The sequence below is a fragment of the Bos taurus genome, chromosome 25 (genome assembly GCF_002263795.3).
Source record: "Bos taurus isolate L1 Dominette 01449 registration number 42190680 breed Hereford chromosome 25, ARS-UCD2.0, whole genome shotgun sequence".
NCBI classification, from domain to species: domain Eukaryota; kingdom Metazoa; phylum Chordata; class Mammalia; order Artiodactyla; family Bovidae; genus Bos; species Bos taurus.
The window spans coordinates 36,583,197-36,601,697 of NC_037352.1; the positions used below are offsets into that span (position 1 = coordinate 36,583,197).

At 41.7% G+C, this 18,501-nt stretch overlaps 1 protein-coding gene across 1 annotated transcript in view; it reads right to left on the minus strand.

Annotated features, from left to right (window-relative positions):
- Positions 1 to 1,215: 1,215 nt before the first annotated feature.
- CYP3A74 (cytochrome P450 family 3 subfamily A member 74) overlaps positions 1,216 to 18,501 on the minus strand; it is a 49,233-nt gene continuing 31,947 nt past the window's right edge. The window contains 6 exon segments of the mRNA NM_001099367.1: positions 1,216 to 1,429; positions 3,820 to 3,982; positions 6,493 to 6,719; positions 10,293 to 10,453; positions 16,979 to 17,045; positions 18,139 to 18,266. Coding sequence (NP_001092837.1) covers positions 1,334 to 1,429; positions 3,820 to 3,982; positions 6,493 to 6,719; positions 10,293 to 10,453; positions 16,979 to 17,045; positions 18,139 to 18,266 — 842 coding nt within the window. The 3' untranslated portion in view covers positions 1,216 to 1,333.

Consider the following 18,501-nt stretch of genomic DNA (forward strand, 5'->3'; position numbering starts at 1 on the left):
CTCTGCTCTTCTACAGTAGCATTATCCATAATATATTTATTTACTCAATCAATCCCCCGTTATGTAGCTGTTGCCACTCAAACCCCTGTCTACTCATGGTGCCCTCCTCATCCTCCTCGGACCTCCACACCCTATTTAGGCTCTGGCTGCCCTGGCCAGGCCACGCTTCAGGGTGGACACTCCTTTCTCCTAGCCTATGTTCCCACACCCATGCCTGGCTGCTGTTTCTGTGGATACTTCCCCTCTCTACACAGTCTCCAACTCGGAGCCACTGAGCCCCCCACACCCTGAATGTAAGGCTGCCCATCTTCTGTGCTCTCCCAATGGCTTTAGGACTGGACTATCTAGGAAAACCCTAGCAAGGAAGGGGTTGTGGATGGGAGGGGCAGAAAAGGGAAAGGAAGGGCTGTGTGCAGCTTCTAATATCAACTGAAACTGACCAGTGACTGTAGCCTTTCTCCCCAATCAACTGACCAATCAACCATCTTTTATTCCACATTTATTGTATTAAGACAGTTGGGGGTTGAGGGTGGAAAACAAAGACACTTCAAGAAAACCTGTTTCCTGCCTTCCAGAAATATCAGGGGCGATGGGATGAACATTTTTAATCAAAGCTAATAGTATATGTGTCTGTTGTTATATAAAATATGTGCTCAAAAAACATAGATTTAAGCTATGAACATACTCTCTAAGAAATGGGCAAAATCACTGTGGATTAATTCTTACCTATGTAATATATCAAATAGCAGTTTTGAAAAGGTCCCACCCACCAGGGATTGTGATGGTCAAAAGTGTTTAGTGACTGGCTCTCCCTGATTCTGTTGTACACATTCCCCCTAAAGTGCAAGATGTATTAAAAGTATCAAATAATACTTTTGTAAAGAGTTGTCTATAGAGCTGCTCAATAGAATATTTGATTTAGAATATATAAAATAAAACCTGTGATATACAAATAAATGTCAGAACTTCAGTCACCACAATAATTCTTGTTTTCATTAATTTGCTGATAAAACTGTTGAGACACTTTCTTTGTTGATCATTGCTCTGAATGAGTAGATGTTACTAACTGGGGGTGGGTGGAGATGGTCCTTTGAGAATCAGCTAAGCTGAGTGTACATATCTGGCCCTCATTAGTCACCTCTTTCATATTACGCAATATATAAAAACACAGACACTGAGAAAGCGAAACAAATGTGTGGATACCCTAGTCATCCAGCAAGTGCAATAGATGAAGGCTGTCTTTATTTCTGAGTTTTACCACAAAGTAAATCAAGCCCCCTGAAATTCTGGGACACAGCTCCTTGAAGAACAAAGCCCAGGTCTTTAGAGAAAGTCAGGCTCCACTTATGGTTCCATCTCTGAGCACAACCTTTAGGACAACAGGTTTTTCCGGTCTTAAAACTCCTTGACTGCTTATTTTCAAGGGGATCTGCAATAGTTAAGAGAACCAGTGAATGAAGCACCACCAACAAGAGAAGCAAAGTAGACAAGATACATTTCAGACAATAATGCCTTACAACAATATACAAGCTACTTTAGCATCGTGTATTTTTGATTTTTTTTTAAACTACCAATTCAATGTGTTCAACAGCTATAGGGAGGGGCAGGCTGCCAATATTTCCTTGATTCAATTTTAATAGATTATGACTTTCAGAAAATTGGTCTATTTAACGTGTTATAAGATATATGGGCACAAAATCATTTCTAGTAGTCCCTTATTATTCACTTAAATTTTTTAAAATTCTAATTTATTGAGATATAAATGATTTATGGTATAAATATTTAACTTATATATATCATGAAATTACAGCCACAATAAGTTTAGTTAACATCCATCAACTCATAGAGATAGAAAAATAAAAAATTCTGTTTTTCTCTCATGAGCACTTTTAGGATCTATTCCCTTCTACTACATAAAAATGTCTATAATTTTATGTTAAAATTTATGTCTAAAATTTTATACTTTTAATTATATTAAAAATGTCCACAAACTATAATCATCACGTTTTATGTGATATCCCTGTACTTATTTATCTATAATCAGAAGTTTGTACCTTTGATCACTTGCATCCAGTTTCCCTTCTTTATCTTTGATTCTCTGTACTTACTCTGTAAGTTATATCAAGACTGGATAGTGAAAGCATTCATTCATCATTCATTGCACAAAAATATCTACTGAGCACTATGCCTATGAAGCATTATGCCTATTTTTTTAAAAACATGCCCTGGTTCCAAGTGCAGGGCAAATGGTGAACTTCTGAAGACCTACAGTGGTTTGTCTGAGATTTTTAGCCCCTTTCTCACCCAGTCACTCCTTCTGGGTTGGGGGAACCAACAGAGTGACCTTCTAACCTCAGTTGACTGAAGGACAAGCAAGGAGCTGTGGAGGGAGAAGCTCCAGCCCATGGGGTACTGGGTGGAGCTTGCAGCGGCATCTGCCCTTCCCAGGCGTGCCCGAGGCCCCCTTTCTCTCAGGGCTGAGTCCGCTGTGTGTGCACATTTACAGGACGCCCACACAGATGCCTGCAAGTAAAATGGAAACATCTCTATCCTCCTCTTCCCTGAGAAAACTACTCAAAGGGAGCAGCTGCTTATTAAATGTATGACTCCTAGAAAAAAGCCTTATTTTAGGGCCATGCTTGAGATGAATCAATGCCAACTGTTCTGTGTGCTCCTCAGAGAGTGATTCCAGGTCTTGCTATAACTGCAACAAATTGTTATTTTAAACTTTCAAACGGTAAGCATTTTCCCTGCAGATAGACACACAGACACACATAAAACAAGCAAGAACACAAATGACATTTGATAAATTTTTAAAATTCAAACTGTCCCATATTTGTGTTCAAGAGCTGTAATCAACTGCAAGTCACTCCTTAAACGTTTGCCCGATGACATCAAGGCACCACTGAGCATTTATGGAAGGAATAAAATAAGGGGACAGAGTTAATGACCTTCTTAGGTATAAAGGAAACAAAGGAACCAAACTAGCTGGTTCAGGGTCAAAGTATTGTCAGGTGGTAGGACCCATGACGCCAGCCTGTGGTACATGTAAACACAGCAGAGGGGAGAGTGGGCTCTGGCCTGGATGGGGAGGCTGCATGGAGGGGCTCGGGACTGAACTGGAACTCGAAGGGGGAGAATGGACTGTAGGGTGGACAGGGAGGACATACAGTCATTCTGAGAATGTAAAGGGAGCCCAGCTGGATGGCAGCAGGATCCCTGGCATGTGAGGGGCTGTGGGAGCCCTTCCCATCCAGTAGAAATGCTTTCACTCAGGGATCACTGTGGCTGCACAGGAGGATCAGTGGGGGTGCTCTCAATGCCACACTCCGGGGAAATTATTTTGGAGAGTCTGAGATGACCTTAAAATCGGGATATTTCTCCCTAGTAATTTCTTTATACAAATAGTGGCTGAGAATCACTGTCAGGAGAGCTTCTGTAAGTTCCCATGGAGAAGGGCATCACTGAAAAGTCATGACATGGTCATCACTGCTCTCACAACTTTGTACGACGTTTTCCTTCCTTCTAGTGGATGTGACACCAAATTTTTAAAAGTTGCTCAAATTCACTGGACTTTGTGTAGTCGTGTCGTGCTAACTGCCTTGACTCTAGATGACCTCTACAGTTGGGTCTTTATGAAGCCACAGACTTAGCCCTCCAGGGATGAAAGACAGTTAAAGGTCATAGATGGATTCAAACAGATTCTCTGTCTAGTAAACTAAATTGTTATTTGAATAGATCACAGTCTTATAGACACAGAGAGATACATCTCACTTAAAAAAAATCTCAGTAAAACACTATGCAGAGTGAACTGCTGACCTGTGTTTCTTTACAAGGTTTGAAGGAGAAGTTCTGCAGGACTCTGACGATAGCAAGTTTCATGTTCATGATAGCAAACCTCATGCCAATGCAATTTCGGGGTCCAGTTCCAAAAGGCAGGTAGACGTAAGGATTTATGCTGTCCTTGTTCTTCTTACTGAACCTGGATCCACAACCATAGAGGAAAAAGTGAATCAAACAGAAAAGTCACTGGAATTCCAGGTCTGAGGTTTTAACTTAAACCCTCAACCAGTAGCATAAGGGAGACTCCTGTGGGCGGGTGACTGAATCCTGCTGTGCTGATTTGCTGTGAGAAAGGTAAGCCCCAGGGCCTTCTCATCCCCCAGACCCCACAGGAGCTTTCAGTCCTGGTGAGAAGATGAGATGAAGGATGTTTAAAGAAAATGCATCTTTAAATATGAAATTACATTCAGATTGGTGAGATGCTCAGGCTCTGAAAGGCAGTTAGGAAATGAGACTGGTTGAAGGAAGAGTGGGTTCCTGCCTCTGTAAACACTGACATTGGTCATGTGCTCAGAGATGAAGGAAGCAGGAGAAACGTCTCTGAATATTTTAATTGTTAGTTTTCAATTGTTTTCCCTTCCCCTCCTCTTGTGTATGTGTGTCTCTTCCTCTCACATACAGAGAATGTTGAGGTCAGTAGATTTATGTGGGCATATGACTCAACTCTACTCTGGTTCAATCACTGATTTCTGTGTCTATCATTTCCACAAATCTATAAAGTCCTTGATAGTTAGACCTCTGTTCAATTCAAATTTGACTCTTCAATATTTGAATATATTAAGAAAATATGTGGATTTGGGGTAATAATGGCATTGTGGTTCTGTGCATTTTAAAGAGTCCCTATTTTGGAGACTATTCTGGAATATTTACAGACAATGTGATTTCAGATGCATGGAGAATTAGTCGAAGGGCAGCATGTGAGTGGTGCAGACCTGGTTGATGGCTGTTGAGCAGGGAATGGACACAAACAGATACATTAAACATGATTCATAGACATTTGCCTATAGAATATACAGTGTATATGTCCAAAACTCTTAATAATGGCTTTAACGTTTGGATTTCCCACTCCCTGGCCCAGTCCCTGCCACCCACGGGTGAGCACTACCTCTCTGCTTGACTGCTGAATGAATCAAAGGGAACTACAGTGAGTGGTCTCTGGTTTCAGGTTCCTGAGGTTGCAGGAGGGGGAGCTGCTGAACTTGAGAGAAACACTGAGGTTTTCTGGTCCAGGACGGAGGACTTGGTGGACTCTGACTCTTCTTTCAACAATGTTACAGGTACAAGTTATGCTAGCACTAGGGACACCAGGGTGAACAAGACACATCCCTGCCATCAGGGAGCTTGTAGTCAGGGACTCATGGAGAAGAAATGGCAACCCACTCCAGTGTTCTTGCCTGGAGAATCCCAGGGACAGCAAAGCCCGGCAGGCTGCCGTCTATGGGGTCGCACAGAGTCGGACACGACTGAAGCGACTTAGCAGCAGCAGCAGCATAAAGGGCTAGATCCCAGCTAGGGTGCTAAAATCTTCAATCCAAATTTTGCTCACCATAAAATAAATGGAAGAGCATCAGCTCTTTCCAGAGTCCAATCTGTGCCCAAACCAGACCCTGACTCTGAATTCCCAGAAGACAATATTAACCCCTACAAGGAGAAAGTCTAGACATCTAGAGACCAGAGGACTTCTCTCCGAAAGGTCACCAAACACTGAGGCAGAAGGGAGCTGCTCAGGTCTGCAGCCACAGACTGAATGAGGGCACCTGTGTGTCCATCCTCACTGAGGCTCCTGGAACCTCCTGGGATGAGACTGCTAGCCTCAGCCTACAGTCCCAAAATAATAATGGAGGAAACAGCAGCCAGTGTTTAAAGCAATGGAAATATGGGAATGTTAGTGATGAATTCAAAGAACTAACAAGAACAGACAGACAGACTTTAAGGAATAAAAACCAATACACCTAAAATAATATAGCTGTTAAGTAAATTATAGCAGATGCAAGATATATAAATATATTTAAAAAACACAGAATGTTGTTTATAGTTTACTGTTAAATAAAGAAAGCAATTGAAAATCAGACTATATATAATGCCATTCCAAGTTTTAACAATGGGTATATGCATAGAAAAATGTCCACAGGATTTACATTTCACTATTAATGAGACCTATCTTAAGTTATTGGGCTTCCACGGTGGCTCAATGGTAAAAAATCCACTTGCTAATGCACAAGATATGGGTTCAATCCCTGGGTCAGGAATACCTCCTAGAGAAGAAAATGGCAACCCACTCCAGTATTCTTGCCTGGAAAATCCCACGGACAGAGGAGACTGGTGGGACACAGCCCATGAGGTTGCAAAGAGTTGGACACAACTTGGTGTCTAAACAATAGCAAAGCTTAAGGTATTGAGAATGTACAGAGCTAAATTTTTTTTCTCTAGTTCACGGTTGGTAAAATTTTAAATTTTAATTATTATTTATTTTAATTTTAATTGTTATTTAATCAAATAATGTTCTTGGAATAAGAAAAGACATTTAACAATAAAAAGGTGTAAAATAAAGCAATTACGTAGTCACACATTTGTTATCCATAATGAGGGTTGTCAGCATACGCTCTGAGCAACTGGATCAGGAGGGGCCCCTTCCCTGGGCTCTTGTACCTTTCAGGACGGAACTCCTCAGGCTCTGGCCAGAGCTGTGGGTCTTTGTGCAGCACGGAGATTGGCACCATCACTGTTGTCCCTTTGGGAATGGACACCCCATGGATTTCCACATCCTTCTTACAGAGCCTCTCAAGTCTAATAGCAATAGGAAACATTCTGAGAGTCTCATTCACCACCATGTCAAGGTACTCCATCTGTGCCAGGACATCATAGGTCGGAGGGGCCTGGGAAGAAAGAAATAGATTTTGATAAATTAAGATATCAGATCAACCTTCAACTCCATCTATGTAGGCCTACTGAAATGTTAGGAGCTCCAGGGAATAATTTAAATTGGAAAGGACGTTAGCATTTATAGACATTTTACACGTCATTTGACCTCTCAATGCCCATTGAGATGGGCAGTAGTCACGACAATGGAAGAACACCAGAACAATTCTCTAAATAGTTTGTGAAACACCACAGGTTGTCATGGAGTGTATCTTTTCTCTCATGAGAACAAATGTGACCAAGACCAGGACCCTTACGCTTAAGTGAAATAGGCCACAGTCAGTTTCTTTTTGAAAGTGAGGCCACACATCTGTACCAAGGAAAGAACGTATAAAGGAGCAAATCCCCTATTCAACATGAAGGTTCTTAATTGAAGACTCTTGACTGCTTATGCTCTTCATTATACACATGCAGTCTGGAAACAATATATGAAAACTCTATAAATAATTGGGGAGAAACAAGTTTCTTTCTAAACCAAATCTGCAAATGAAGAGTATGAATGAGAACACAATTTCAGATGCAGGGAGGTTACAAGAGGATCAGAACCCCACCGTCTGCTGCTAGAAGGGTCTCTTATTATCCCTGCAGGTGTGACCCTAAGGTCTGAAGGTCTAAACAAGCAACTCCAGCCCCAGGGTCCAGCTATCTGCATGCCACAAAGAACTCCAGTTTTGGCTGAGATCTGAGACCACTGTGGGTGATAAATGGCTGTCACATGGGGTTATAGTTAAGGGGAAACATTATAGAGGGTAAGAGTGCCTCAGGAGCCAACACCCTGGATCACAGCTTGACTAGATCACCAGCACGTACACGAGTAGTGTCTGGAAGTATTTCATCTCCCGGTAGCTCAGGTATCTCATATGTTACATGGAGACAGATGGAGCTGACCCTCCACAGGGTAGTATGGCAGAGACACTCACTGCTCACCCAGCATCCATGTAGTCCCCATGTTTCCCAGCCCACTTGAAGTTATGGGAAACCAGCTTTGCCAACAGGCTGTGAACTGAGGTGATTATATCAGTTCAGAGACAAATCAGTTGAAAACCCAGTAAGCAACTCTCAAGTTCCTTATTCCACAGATGACAAGAAGGCCTCATGTTTCAGTTAAGGCAATTATAAGGTGGTGAAGGCTCTGAGTCAGTTTTCCTGAGTGACTCTGTGAAGCAGAGCTGTCCACTCCATCCCCCACAAACAGTCCACGTTCAGCGTGTACACATGGCTGATGGAAAACTGTGCTATGAAAGCCCTGAGATCCCAGGCTTGTCTGTTACTCAGGCATAGGCTAGTCTCTCCTGACTCATAAAGAATTTCTTGAAAATTAAACACATTTTTAAATAGAAAGTATTCTCCCAAATCATCCCACCCTCTCCCTCTCCCCCAGAGGGATGGTACAGGGAGGGAGGTGGGAGGGGGGTTCAGGATGGGGAACACGTGTACACCTGTGGCGGATTCATGTTGATGTATGGCAAAACCAATACAATATTGTAAACTAATTAGCCTCCAATTAAAATAAATACATTGAAATTAAAAAAAGAAAGTATTTAGAACAGACATATAAAGTAAGCACATATAAGCCAATAGTACTAGTATTATTAGTATTTTTATAAAAAGGAGAGAATGCAATGTCTCAGCTAGCCTTGGTCTGTTAGCAGCCTTTCGATCTTCTTGTAATTAAAAGAATCCCAATATGGAGTTTACCAGAGAAGAAAATCATCTCTAATTTATGCAGGCCCTACAAAGTATCTGAAGGACCTAGGATTCTGAAAGGTCATAAGACTTGTCCAAAACCAGCCAGGTCTCAGGCTTGTGTTCTCTGTTTCCTACCGTATATCCTTTCTTGTACACCAGGCTTCACCTAGTCTAAAGTTTACACAGGGCAGTAGAGTGAATTAATGGTCCCAATTCTCCACCATTTCCTCTGTCCATTCCCTTCACCATTAACTCTGCGATGCCCTCCCATTCTGACTCAGGTTGGTCAGGTGGCTCACTTTGAGCCAGTGGAATATTGGCTATGTGTGATGCTAGCAGAGTTTTGAAAGTCACCCATGGGATTAGGCCTCTTGCTCATGACATCTACTGCTGCCCTGAGAAGCAAACATGTGGAGATTGAGACACGTGAGGAGCATGTGTGGAGCTGAGTCAGTCTAACTGTTAGGGAAAGCACACTGACTGAAGCTGCCCAGCCTGGCCAGGTGCCATAGTAACCGTTTGCATGAGTTGTTTTATGACAGAAGGTCCTGGTTAGGAACACAGAACTAATAAGCCACCACCAACCGGAAGAGTTCAGGAAAGGTCAAAAGGAGACACCACATGTCCAACCACCTCCAGAATCCTCTCTGGCATTCATCTTGGCTGAATAAGGCATGTACCACCAGGAAGGACTCTGAGTCAGAATGATTGGCTAAAAACAACCCGGGGAACTAATCCCATCACCATAAAACCTGCAAGACTGGCAGAGCAGTTCTCCTGGTTTCCCTCACCCTACTGCTTTCCACCCGGGTGCCCTTTCCCAATAAAATCTCTTGCTGTGTCAGCACATGTGTCTCCTTGGACAATTCATTTCTGAGTGTTGGACAAGAGCCCAGTTTCGGGCCCTGGAAGGGGTCCCCTTTCCTGCAACACAACCACTTAGCCAAGGCCAGCCTAGATCCACCACAGACCACAGCCCAGACCACAGCAAGTCCAGCCAATATCAACAGATAACTATGCAGACCCCATGAACTTGGGCAAACTCTGGGAGATAGTGAGGGACAGGGAAGCCTGGCGTGCTGCAGTCCATGGGGTCACAGAGTCTGACACAATGTAGTGCCTGAACAACAAATGCAGACACCAGAGAAATAAATGGTGGCTCAGAGGTTAAAGCGTCTGCCTGGAAATCAGGAGACCCGGGTTCGATCCCTGGGTCGGGAAGATCCCCTGGAGAAGGAAATGGCAACCCACTCCAGTAGTCTTGCCTGGAGAATCCCATGGAGGGAGGAGCCTGGTGGGCTACAGTCCGTGGGGTCACAAAGAGTCAGCACGACTGAGTGACTTCACTTTCACTTTCAGATGCCACTGAAGTTCTGTGAATGTTACTTGGCATTATTCTGACAACTGATACTGCAGGACCAGCACTTTTTTCAAAGTACTTATATTGCTGTGAGTAGCACGAAGTACTTATGTTTTCTCCCTTTGCTTCGTATCCTTTAGATCTTTCCTAAATGTGCTGTGCTCAATCACTTAGTCTTCTCTGACTCTTTGCAATCCCATGAACTGTAGCCCACCAGGCTCCTCTGTCCATGGGATTTCCAAGGCAAGAATACTGGAGTGGGTTGCCATTTCTGACTCCAGGGGATCTTCTCAACCCACATATCAAACCTGCACCTCCTACATTGGAAGAAGGATTGGGTTTTTTTCCCATTGCACCACCTGGGAAAGGAGGTAAATGATTTGATGCTTATGTTTTGGGCAGAAATCTCCTAAGAAGTGGTGAGAAGACAATCATGCTAAGGCTTCACCTTCCCCCTCTATCTCTGGGTATCATCACTCACCTTATTGGGGAAAGTTGCATCAATCTCCTCCTGCAGCTTCTGCTGGACATCAGGGTGAGTGGCCAAAATATACAGAAGGAAGGAAAGAGTACTGCTAGTGGTCTCATAGCCAGCAAAAATAAAGATAATACTCTGGGCTATGAGTTCTTGGTCAGAGAGAGCTAAAAAAAAAAAAAAAAAACAAGTAAAGACATTTTAGGTAAAGCATGGCATTGTAAAAACCATAGCTTAAATGATGAGCCATTCCAGTGAAACTCCCAAACCCCTAGGGGAAATCATGTAAAAGTAATTCAGAATCAAACTGAGAGTGATTTCCACCCTGTGTCTGCCTCACAGAGCCAAGAAAAAGCCAAGAACTGTCTTGATCCAGTTTTTCCCAAGTCTATTCTATTCTTGGCTCTCTGTTCCTGGCAATGCCACCCCCTACCAACACAGCTGGGTAATTCCAAGAGACAGCACTTCTGTCTAACATCTACAGTGTTATCACTGTGTCCTTTAGAGAACTGTAAAAGAACTTTAGCTCCAAGTAAAATGGAGCAGCATTTCCTTCTAGAATATTTTAAATTATTTTAGTTAAGGCACAGCTTGATTTTTTTTTTTTTTTGAAGGATACAATAATAAAGCTACATGGTCAGTTTAGTTCAATCACTCAGTCATGTCCGACTCTTTGCAACTCCATGGACTGCAGCACGCCAGGCCTCCCTGTCTATCACCAACTCCTGGAGCTTGCTCAAACTCATGCCCATTGAGTTGGTGATCCATCCAACCACTCATCCTCTGTTGTCCCCTTTTCCTGCCTTCAATCTTTCCCAGCATCAGGGTCTTTTCTAAAGAGTCAGTTCTTTGCATCAGGTGGCCAATATATTGGAGCTTCAGCTTCAGCATCAGTCCTTCCAATGAATATTCAGGACTGATTTCCTTTAGGATGGACTGGTTTGATCTCCTTGTAGTCCAAGGGACTCTCAAGAGTCTTCTCCAACACCACAGTTCAAAAGCATCAGTTCTCTGGTGCTCAGCTTTCTTTACGGTCCAACTCTCACATCCATACATGACTACTGGAAAAACCATAGCTTTGACTAGATGGACCTTTGTTGGCAAAGTAATGTCTCTGCTTTTTAATATGCTCTAGGTTGGTCATAGCTTTTCTTCCAAGGTGCAAGCGTCTTATAATTTCTTGGCTGCAGTCACCATCTGCAGTGATTCTGGAGCCAAAGAAAATAAAGTCTCTCACTGTTCCCATTGTTTCCCCATCTATTTGCCATGAAGTGATGGGACTGAATGTTGTGATCTTCATTTTTTGAATGTTGAGTTTTAAGCCAGCTTTCTCACTCCTCTTTTACTTTTTTCAAGAGGTTCTTTAGTTTCTCTTCACTTTCTGCCATAAGGGTGGTGTCATCTGCATATCTGAGGTTACTGAGATTCCTACCAGCAATCCTGATTTCAGCTTATGCTTTATCCAGCCCGTCATTTCACATGATGTACTCTGCATAAAAGTTAAATAAGCAGGATGACAATATACAGCTGTGACATATTCCTTTCCCAATTTGGAACCAGTCCATTGTTCCATGTCTGGTTCTAACTGTTGCTTCTTGACCTGCATACAGATTTCTCAGGAGACAGGTCAGGTGGTCTGGTATTCCAATCTCTTTAAGAATTTTCCACAGTTTGTTGTGATCCACACAGTCAAAGGCTTTGGTGCAGTCAATAAAGCAGATGTTTTTCTGGAACTCTCTAGCTTTTTCTATGATCCAACGGATGATGGCAATTTGATTTTTTGGTTCCTCTGCCCTTTCTAAATCCAGCTTGAACATCTGGAAGTTCACAGTTCACATACTGTTGAAGCCTCAACTTGGAGAATTTTGAGCATTACTTTACTAGTGTGTGAGATGAGTGCAATTGTGCAGTAGTTTGAGCATTCTTTGGCATTTCCTTTCTTTGGGATTGGAATGAAAACTGACCTTTTCCAGTCCTGTGGCCACTGCTGAGTTTTCCAAATTTGCTGGCATATTGACTGCAGCATTTTCATAGTGTAATCTTTGAGGATTTGAAATAGCTCAACTGGAATTCCATCACTTCCACTAGCTTTGTTCATAGTGATGCTTCCTAAGGCCCACTTGATATCACACTCCAGGATGTCTGGTTCCTGGTGAGTGATCTCACCATCATGGTTATCTGGGTCTAGAAAATCTTTTTTGTATAGTTCTTTGGTGTATTCTTGCCACCTCTTCTTAATATCTTTTTTTTTTTTTTTCTGTTAGGTCCATGCCATTTCTGCCCTTTATTGTGCCCATCTTTGCATGAAATATTCCCTGATATCCCTAATTTTCTTGAAGAGATCTCTAACCTTTCCCATTCTATTGCTTTCCTCTATTTCAGTGTCATATCTTTTTGCTTTTTCATACTGTTAATGGAGTTCTCAAGGCAAGAATACTCAAGTGGTTTGCCATTCCCTTTTTCAGTCAGACTATATGGTCAGTTCAGTTCAGTTCAGTCGCTCAGCTGTGTCTGACTCTGCGATCCCATGAATTGCAGCATGCCAGGCCTCCTTGTCCATCACCAACTCTCGGAGTTCAAACTCATGTCCATCGAGTCAGTGATGCCATCCAGCCATCTCATCCTCTGTCGTCCCCTTTCCCTCCTGCCCCCAATCCCTCCCAGCATCAGAGTCTCTTCCAATGAGTCAACTCTTCGCATGAGGTGGCCAAAGTACTGGAGTTTCAGCTTCAGCATCAGTCCTTCCAAAGAACACCCAGGACCGATTTCCTTTAGGATGGATTGGTTGGATCTCCTTGCAGTCCGAGGGATTCTCAAGAGTCTTCTCCAACACCACAGTTCAAAAGCATCAATTCTTCAGCGCTAAGCTTTCTTCACAGTCCAACTCTTACATCCATACATGACCACTGGAAAAACCATAGCCTTGACTAGATGGACCTTTGTTGGCAAAGTAATGTCTCTGCTTTTGAATATGCTATCTAGGTTGGTCATAACTTTCCTTCCAAGGAGTGTCTTTTAATTTCATGGCTGCAGTCACCATCTGCAGTGATTTTGGAGCCCAGAAAAATAAAGTCTGACACTGTTTCCACTGTTTCCCCATCTATTTCCCATGAAGTGATGGGACCGGATGCCATGATCTTCATTTTCTGAATGTTGAGCTTTAAGCCAACTTTTTCACTCTCCTCTTTCACTTTCATCAAGAGGCTTTTTAGTTCCTCTTCATTTTCTGTCATAAAGATGGTGTCATCTGCATATCTGAGGTTATTGATATTTCTCCCGGCAACCTTGATTCCAGCTTGTGCTTCTTCCAGCTCAGCGTTTCTCATGATGTACTCTGCATAGAAGTTAAATAAGCAGGGTGACAATATACAGCCTTGATGTACTTCTTTTCCTATTTGGAACCAGTCTGTTGTTCCATGCCCAGTTCTAACTGTTGCTTCCTGACCTGCAACAGTTTCTCAAGAGGCAGGTCAGGTGGTCTGGTATTCCCATCTCTTTCAGAATTTTCCACAGTTTATTGTGATCCACACAGTCAAAGGCTTTGGCATAGTCAATAAAGCAGAAATGGATGTTTTTCTGGAACTCTCTTGCTTTTTCCATGATCCAGCAGATGTTGGCAATTTGATCTCTGGTTCATCTGCCTTTTCTAAAACCAGCTTGAACATCAGGAAGTTCACGGTTCATGTATTGCTGAAGCCTGGCCTGGAGAATTTTGAGCATTACTTTACTAGTGTGTGAGATGAGTGCAATTGTGCAGTAGTTTGAGCATTCTTTGGCATTGCCTTTCTTTGGGATACCATATGGTAGGGGAAATTAAATTATATTTTATCAAAACTTGTTTACAGGAACAGAAGAGTACAATATGGGCTACAGACAAACTCTTGCAACTCAAAGTGTGGTCCATGGACCAGCAGCATGAGCAGGATTTGGAAGCCTAATACAAATTCAGATTCTCAAATCCCATCCTAGAACTATGGATACAACATCTGAACTTTCATGAGATGTGGAGATGTATGTGCACAATGTAGCCTGAGAAGCATGGATTATGCCCTTGAGAGGCACCAGGTAATACAAGACCTGGGGCACAAGCCTTCAAGGGGATGATCGAGATATGTATAGAAGCTACAGAAATCAACAAAAATCTTGAAGAGTTGTGATGATCCTAGGCTAATCATTCGCATTAAAATAGCAAAAGAAAGAATGCATCCATGGAAGGATATAGCCCGATGTGAAAATTAGAAAAATAAGATCCAGAGAGTAGAGTCTGAAGGTCATCCTCTAGGTACACATCCCCTCTCTCTGCTCTTCTTTATACTTATCAAACAGCCCTGTGATTATACACTAGTCTCCAATTTTATTTTCTCCAAAGAGACAAAGCATGCTTAGGCTCTTGGCTATTTGATGGGTGTAGTAGGACATTTGTTACTTAGAGCACTCAACTCTATGTGGTACCTGCTCCAACCAAGAAATCAATAATAAAAGTAATATAAAATGAGTGTAATAAAGGTCTACAAGATTGTAGATGATGATATCTCCAATGATGATGTCTGTGATGCCATCAAAGTCTTTCCCCAGTTAACATAAACTCCATAATACTCAAAGTCTAGAGCTGTGCTAATATGTGACTATTCAAATTTTAATTGATTAAAATTAAATACAATTTAGCATTCAGGTTCCAGGGACACTGGCCTCATGTCATGTCCTCAGGAGATATTTATGTCTAGTGATTACTATATTGAACTGAACAGATACAGATTATTTCCTTCATCACAGAAAGTTGTACTGAATCATGTACTTAAAGAAATGATAGATGATATTAGATAGATAGATAGAATGATAAAAGTAAGTATCCACACAGTTATAGATATATTTAGAGTGTGCTGAACTGATGCTGGGAGAGACTGGGGGTAGGAGGAGAAGGGGACGACAGCGGATGAGATGGCTGGATGGCATCACTGACTCGATGGATGTGAGTCTGAGTGAACTCCAGGAGTTGGTGATGGACAGGGAGGCCTTGTGTGCTGCGATTCATGGTGTCGCAAAGAGTTGGACACGACTGAGCGACTGAACCGAAATGAACTGAACTGAAGTAGGTTTATACCTGCTTTCAAGAACCAATTTTATAAAATTCCAGACTTTTGTGAGATGGTTATCAATTCATTGGTGGCTTCAAATTAACCATTTAGGAGTATTCATGTAATGGAATTAAAACACACCAGGGTCTTTTTGTGTGTGAGAGAGAGCTGGTTTGCATCAGTGTTTTGGAGTAGATACAGACATCTTTTTTTTTTTTTTAATTTTTACATTCCTGTGTAAAAATAGTTGATGTTCTGAAAATTGTCCACTGAGAGGATCTGGAAGCAAAAAAACCAAACAAACAAACAAAAAAAACAAACCCTGGTAGCAATGAGCATTCCTAGAACCCAGATTTTGGATTCTAAACACCATTTCTCACTAAACGGAACCTGAATTTCTTAGAGAAATGGCTTATTCTAGAGGAAATAGAAGAGAAAGCTGGAATGCCTTGCATTAGGAAGTGAGGAAGTTCTTGGAAAATGATAAGTGAAAAGGATACAGGATACTCTGTATACAACAGTGGTGGACACATATCATTATACATTTATCAAAAGCCATTGAATGCACAAGGCCAAGATGGACCCAGGTGTGAACTATTGTCTTTGGGTGATAATAATGTATCAGTGTAGGTTCATTGATTTTAACAAGTGTATCACTCCAGTATGGACTTCTGATTTGAGGAAGGCTATATGTAGGTGGGGGTGGGGGCAGAATGTATATTGGGAAACTCTTTATTCTTCACTCAGTTTTGCTTTTTAATTTCTGCTAAAAAATAGCCTATTGAAAAAATTTTTCAGGAGAAAAAAGTAATATATATAGAGGAGCCCACTTGAAAGGGCTCCAGTGGACAAACCTGAGAGAATTTGAAAATCAAAATGAAGAGTGATATGAGAGAGTAAGTTAGCTGTACATGAGATATACTGATATAAATAGATGACTGGGGGAGAATGGAGAGCTCTCCTTGTGAAAGAACATCAGCTCATAAATACAGAAGAATGATGGGTTTAGAAAGACATCATGTTGTAATCATAATAACAACAATGGTTTCAGTCAAAAACCATCCATGAATGATAAAACCAATGGGTGAAAATTTGAAGAGGAACAGAATGTTTACAGTCTCAACGGCTTCTCCCAGAAGTTATGTGTTAATAACAAAGGGGTGGAAAATTACACTTTACAGTGGAATAAGCTGGTGAACACAAGTTTAAAAGTGTTCCAAATTAAGGTCACCAACAATGGGGCAATGTGCCCCCTCATGAATGAAGGGATGAAGCCTTGATGCAAATATTCAGACAGAGGTTCTGACTTGGTGGTTCTGGAGGAGCCTGAGAACTGATATCAGAACCAAGCTCCCCAAAGGTTCAGCTGTAGCGATCCATTTCATAACTGACTTCTGGGCATGACTTCCTTGTTATACTTGCCCTTCGAGCTCTGAACAAAGTTGTGCCTGCAAACTTCTAGGAAGTACCACGGCCTACTCTTTCTTTCTGCACAAGTGTCTGTCTTCAATTTGGCCTAAATTCCCATCTGCCTGGAAAGTTTTCTGTGCATTTTCAGAACTGCCCCCTACCTCTGCGTCTCCCTACTGTGGCCCCTCTGAAGCTCTCCTTGGTTACCTTTATGATTGTCTGTTTCTTTGGAATTCTGGGAGTTAATCATCAGCTGAAGAAAGTCCACACGTGGCTGTAAGCAGAAAGAAATTTTCTATGATAGAAAGTTACTTGTGAAGTCATAGACAAATCAGGAGTGCGGTATTTAACCTCTTTCCTGAGAATATGGCCCCTTAAAAATTAGAAGTCTGACTACTCTTGCCGGAGATAGTGAACTAACATTCACCTACAGACCTTGGAGAACATGATGTTTCCCAGAGAGAAACCCAGCCATCAATCCAACTGCTTTCTGGTCCTCACTCTCTTTGATCTTTGGTTTCTCTGTCTTTTGAAACAGCTTTATTTTGCCAAAGAGTTGCCTGTTGTCTCTCCTGTCACACTTGTTTGCTCAGGAAAAGTCCATGATTTTATTCCTTTTTCTCCTTCCAATTTTAAATCTTAATGAATGATCACACAAATTAATCCCCTCACATTTGCAAAGTTCATTGGTAGTGTTTTTGGAAGCATCTTCAATGCCTTGACCCTCTCAAAACCTTATACAATCTTCAGTGACATTCTGGGTACAAAACTCTTGTCCCCCTGACCTGCAGACATCCTTGTGCTGGCCTCCAGGCTTAATGGAGGCAAACCTGGGTTAATGAGCTTGCAGCCTCATGGCCCAGAGAAGACCCCTGGCCATGCCAGACTAGGAGAGGGCTCCAATTTAACACAGAATTCACTCCACCAGCTGCCTGATGGGGCTTTCTATTCATTGCACAATCTATAAAATAGGAGTCTTAGAATCAAAGTGATTCTTTACCAGTATAACATATGGGAAAATTATGATATTGGTAAAATCATTTTCAAATAGTAATTGTTATCCTTTAACAGTTTATTGAATGGAAGTGGTAAAACTTTTATCTCAACAATATTTATGCTATGACATACTAATATGCATGCCTACTATTAAATTTAAACATCACTCTCTGGCTCATTTTCTTATTTCTTCCCCAACCTCCACCTTCCTCATCCCTCCAAAATGATATATTAGTAACTTCCCAGTTCTAAAATCTATATTTCTCTACCTAATTTTTTAAAAAATGCAGAGAAGTACACAAATCATATGTGTACAGGTTAACAAATTTTCAAAACGTGAACACCCTCATGTAACCACCACTAGACCTTACCTTTTGATTATCTTTGAGGCGACTTTCTTTTATCCTTTTTACAGATTTTGTAAAAAAATTCACAGCACTTTTTGGAAATATGGTGATATTTAATACATCAAGGATTGGGACAAGGAATGGAAAGAGTACTGTAGAGAGAAGATAAAAGAAAAGCACAGTGAAAATTCAAAAATTACACAGCAAGTATAATTTGCTCTATCAATCAGGAAAGATACCAGGGTCAGATACCAGAATCACTCCCTCTATGACCTTTGCTCAGACTTCCTAGCCAACGACTGAGCAAGGCCAAGTCCACTTACAAGGGGCCATCACTATGGCAGTGAGATCAGTGGTCCCTTCTGACTTTTGGAATGATCAAGGAAA